Source organism: Carya illinoinensis, chromosome 11 (assembly GCF_018687715.1).
Source record: "Carya illinoinensis cultivar Pawnee chromosome 11, C.illinoinensisPawnee_v1, whole genome shotgun sequence".
Lineage (NCBI taxonomy): Eukaryota > Viridiplantae > Streptophyta > Magnoliopsida > Fagales > Juglandaceae > Carya > Carya illinoinensis.
The window spans coordinates 26296084-26301242 of record NC_056762.1 but is presented as its reverse complement, the minus strand read 5'-3'; the positions used below and the strand labels follow the sequence as shown (position 1 = coordinate 26301242).

The 5159-nt window shown below is 37.3% G+C and overlaps 1 protein-coding gene across 1 annotated transcript; it reads left to right on the top strand.

Moving 5' to 3' along the window:
- The first annotated feature begins 493 nt into the window (after window positions 1-493).
- LOC122282067 (transcription factor KUA1-like) lies at window positions 494-4351 on the top strand. The gene is made up of 3 exons (XM_043093994.1): window positions 494-990; window positions 2758-2966; window positions 3563-4351. The coding sequence occupies exons 1-3, from the start codon at window positions 702-704 to the stop codon at window positions 4067-4069; spliced, it is 1005 nt and encodes a 334-aa protein (XP_042949928.1). The 5' UTR covers window positions 494-701; the 3' UTR covers window positions 4070-4351.
- Window positions 4352-5159: the final 808 nt, after the last annotated feature.

Below are 5159 nucleotides of genomic sequence, written 5' to 3'. Positions count from 1 at the left end.
TCCGAACAATCTAATTTTTTGATTAAGAATCGTTTAAAGTTGTTTAAACATTTTTTTAAAACTAATTTTTCAAAAACCGTAAACTGAAAAACAAAATTGCAGATATTGATATTAAATTTTATTATTCTAATTTCTCTTTCGTTTGAAATTAGTGGAGATTTTATGATATCAATAAATAGGATAACATTTTAAAATTAAAAAAAAAAAAAAAAGGATAACATTTTAAAATAATAAATATGATTATTATTTTAATATACTTGAAAATATCTAGAGAGATCGTGAACCAATAAGCTCTAAAATATCTGTCCCAGCTAATCCTTTAAAAGGGAAATTAAATGATCACAAAAGATCATCAGAGACTCAGATATTTGTTTGATCAAATCGACGGCCAGAATATAAAAATGAATTGCATATTAAATTCTGGACGAAGCACGGAATCATCTCCCTTTATCTACGACCAGATATATTACAATTGTTATGGATAGTATTCCTCTCTCTCTCTCTGTCTCTCTCTCTCTCTCTCTCTCTCTCTCTCGTCTGCGAAAGCCGTGGAAGTAACAACAAGGGTCTGAAGCCCAACCGCCAAAGCTGTCCTCTCTCTCGGATCTTGTTTTTTGGAGCCCATTGGATCTGAATCCTGTCTCTTCCTCACGGGTTTTTAAATCTCCTTTCCTATTCCATCCGATCCGATTCGAGAAGCTATGACTCGGAGGTGCTCGCATTGCAGCCACAATGGGCACAACTCCCGGACGTGCCCCAACCGCGGTGTCAAGCTGTTCGGGGTCCGGCTGACCGACGGGTCGATCCGGAAGAGCGCCAGCATGGGAAATCTGAGCCACTACGCTGGGTTGGGTTCGGGGCTCAACCAGACCGGGTACAACACTCCGGGTTCTCCCGGCGAGACTCCGGACCACGGTGCGGCCGCGGACGGGTACGCGTCCGAGGACTTCGTGCCGGGCTCGTCCTCGAGCTGCCGTGAAAGAAAGAAAGGTATCCATTTTTTGCTTCTTTTTGCATTTGATTTCATTGTTATCGTTTGTCAAAATCAAAGAAAGGTCTAACTTAATTGTTGGAATAACGGTAATTTATTTTTTATTCTCTTAAACAAAGAGAAAGTCACGATTTTTACTTTTTTGCATGATTATGGTTGGGCTCGGTGAAGAATTTAGAATATAAATTGAATGTAGAAAGAGAAAAACGGAGTAATAGTCTAGATTCTTCTCTTTTCCTTTTTTATTTTTTATTTTTTGGCGTGGTAGTTTAAGGAATGAGTGCAGTAGGCAATGACTGCGACAAGATCGTGTCTTTGACACTGATTGGGATGGGGTAAGGGAGTTTAAAAAGCAAGCCCCGAAAAGTAAAAAAAAAAACAGTTCGAATGATCTAGTTCCACAATTAGAGTTGAATATAATAGCTATCAATAAGCTAATTAAATAAATAAATAAAAATATTTTTGAAAACTCAGTTCAATAATAATTTTTTTATAGGTGATGGAAGACTTTTTTAATAATAGAAAGGCTTAGCCCAAATATGAATGGTGTATAAGCGGTTTATGGGGACGTTGGACTGAGAAAAGGAAATCGAAGTATGAGAAAGCATATGATGTGAGAGATTTTCTTTATCATATAAATAAATAAGTTACGAAAGTTAAAAAGTTGCCACTGAGGAATAGCATTCACTGTGTGGGGAGCCTATGGAATTGAGGAAAGCATTGTGGTGTGGCATAAGTGGTAGGAAGGCTCGATGGGGCTTTGTTTGGTATTTTGTCCGGGTCTTATCAGGGAGAGTATATGACCTATGAACATAAAATTGTCATTGTAGTTTCTCCTATATTTTCTCTGGTACAAAACATTTCATTTCCTGTTAGAGGTAGGGTAAAAAGATTTGTTTTTAGGAAAGAGTTAAAAAATAATCAGCCTTTAAGGGCACTCCTTAATCAACATACAATGTATTCTTCAAGGATTTTTTAATTGTCCTAATTACAACAGATTTAACAATGCGTCTGCTTAGGTTCAGAATGTTTGACAACTAAATTTGCTTTCTGTGTTTCGATAGTTTTGGAATTTGAAAAAAGTTTTGGTTTCAGAGCTTGATAATTGTCCACAATGTTTCACCGTAAATTAGATGGTATAGATGTGTCAGCATTTAGCTTTACTGCTACAGGAATTATTTGTAGTGAATTGGTTGGTAAATTGTGGTGATTATCTGGGTGCTGGTAGCTTGTCTGTGTCTTAAGAAAAAATTTACAGCTTTTTGGAAAGATGCACTATTTAACAACAAATGGCTAGAGTAACTTTTGAAGTTTCATCGTAGTGCTTTCAGAAGGCTAACTTAAACTTCATGGTACTTTAAATTTCTGGCGCAATTGTTGGTCTCAAGTTTGATTTATTAGTGAGGAGCAGAAAGGAGAAATCAGGAGCTTTAAATGCAAGGAAGGATACAACTTAGCATCAGTATTATTTGTATATGCATGTTGTTTATGGCATTATGCATGATGTCTATAAGACACTAATTTATAAGATACAGTGTAGATGAAGCTGATATGTTACAGAAATCTGTGACTATATCTATTTTACCTATAAAAAAAAGATGTTACAGAAATCTGACGTTATATGATGTTTATAATTTAATTCTGTTAAGTAATAGAAGATTAGTAAAAAACAAAAAGGAATATGATGCTTTTAATTTTATATATATGTGCTTTTGTATTGTGCATGCCCTGTTTTGTCTCTGAAATGGCTAATAGTTGACTTGCAGGCATTCCATGGACTGAAGACGAACATAGGATGTTTTTACTCGGACTACAGAAGCTCGGCAAGGGTGATTGGCGTGGAATATCTCGCAATTATGTTATATCAAGGACACCTACTCAAGTGGCCAGCCATGCTCAAAAGTATTTCATCAGGCAAACAAATGTATCTAGGAGAAAGAGACGCTCCAGCCTTTTTGATATTATAGCAGATGAAGTTAGTGCCCTTCTTACCATTTGATGTTATAAAGTCAATTACGGTACCCATATGCACACACAGACACTCTCAGAAGAAGAAATTTCATGATGCTTTCTATACTCCTGCGGATAATATAGTCTGATATGTAATCATTCATTAATGACACATGATTTGGGTTTTTCGAACCTCCATGCAATGAAACAGGGCACTAAACTGGCAAGATCATGCATCTTACATGGATGGGTCAATTTTGAATGGGTCTCACATCCTATTGTTAGGAGTCTATCCTTGTTAGTTTTTCCCCTGATTAGTTAAATTTATAGTTTAAAGACTGCGCGCAAACAATATTTCTGACCTATTTTGCTACTGGATAATTTAGTTTTAAGACTTGTCATGCTGTTGCTGTTCCCTAGTCTTCCAGTCGTTGTGAGATTGCTGTGCCTTTCCCCTTATGATCAGCCTACTTGACATGTTGATTTCTTTTCCTGCACTTTTGCCCATGGATGCTTTAAAGATTAATAAATGTTTGTAAATTAAAGTTCTTTTTTTCAGAAGATCTAGCTTTCCCCCATTTCTTCTAGTATCTTATATAGTTGCCATTAATATTTCTGCAGTCAGTTGAAACTCAGATGGCACCGCAGGACTTCTTATCTGTCAACCAGTCACAGGCTGAAACACAGAGCAATCCTCCATTGCCTACAACTCCTGCTTTGGACGAAGAATGTGAATCAATGGACTCTAGCAACTCCAATGATGGAGATCCTGTTCCTCCAAACCCAGATAGCTCACAACCTTCCTACCCTGTGGTGTATCCTGCTTATTTCTCGCCGTTCTTCCCACTTTCTTTTCCATTTTGGCCAGGATACACTACAGAGGGAACTAAGAAGGAGACACATGAGGTCCTCAAGCCAACTGCAGTACATTCAAAGAGCCCAATCAATGTAGACGAGCTGGTTGGCATGTCAAAACTGAGCTTAGGAGGATCTATTGGCCATGCTGGTACATCATCTCTTTCATTAAAACTACTAGAAGGGTCCTCTAGGCAGTCAGCATTTCATGCAAATCCAGCATCTGAGAGTTCAAACATTAATTCAAGCAGTAGCCCAATTCATGCAGTTTGATGGGGCAGCTTTTTCCGAGCTCGCTCGAGATTGTAAGTTATAGGGTCAATGCTGGGTGTGAGCTTGAGATTGTACGTCAGCTCAAAATGCTGGGGAGGCGGGGGTTTACAAGTTACTGTTAATACAGGACTAAATAATGTGCAGTTTGGTTTGGTTTAGTTTATATCGTTTTAATTAACTGAAGTCAGTTCTTAGATTGTAGGCCGTAGCATCTATCATCGTAAAGAAGTTACTCGAATAATTAACATTGTTTGTGTTTTACATGTTTTGATTTTTGCCTCAGTTCTCCGATGTTGATTGAAATTTACGAAACCATGGTACTGCCAATAAACATTTAAACACCGACATGTTGTGGCTACTACTTATATGCATGATTCATTCTCAATCTTTTTATTATAGTTTGTAGAAGTTAGAATTGTTGTTCACTTTTATTAAGATATGACCGTGGGATATTGGGAGACAGGGTTATGAGGTTGTTTGCATCAAGTGTGCTATTTATTTCTTTTAAGTTGAGAAGATTTGCATTTATTTTATTTTTTATTTAATATTTTTTTTTTGATAAGTAAACGGTAGTATTAATAATAATAGGCATAGCCCCAGTACACAAGATGATATACAAGAGATAAGAACCTATTTAGGTCCCTATAGAAGACGCAAGGAAATCATGTACATTCAAACCATAAAAATCTATAGCTAAGGTCCACAAAAATAAAGTACTGAAAAATAAGGAACGAAGCTCCTCTGTTGTCCGCTCCTTATCTTCAAAAGCTCGTGCATTGCGCTCTTGCCAAATACACTACATAATGCAGGTAGAGACCATTTTCCACACAAATTTGATTTGTGAATCGCCGCTCGGCATCGCCCAACTGGCCAATACTTCAACCACTGAATTCGGCATCACCCAGTTTAACCCTATATGACTAAATACCCCGTACCACAAGGCTCGGGCTGTCTCACAGTGTAGCAAGAGATGATTCACTGACTCATCAGCTTTCTTACACATACAACACCAATCAGTAATAATTACCCGACGTTTTCGTAAATTATCCGTAGTCAAGATCTTACCCAGAGCTGCTGTCCAAATGAAAAA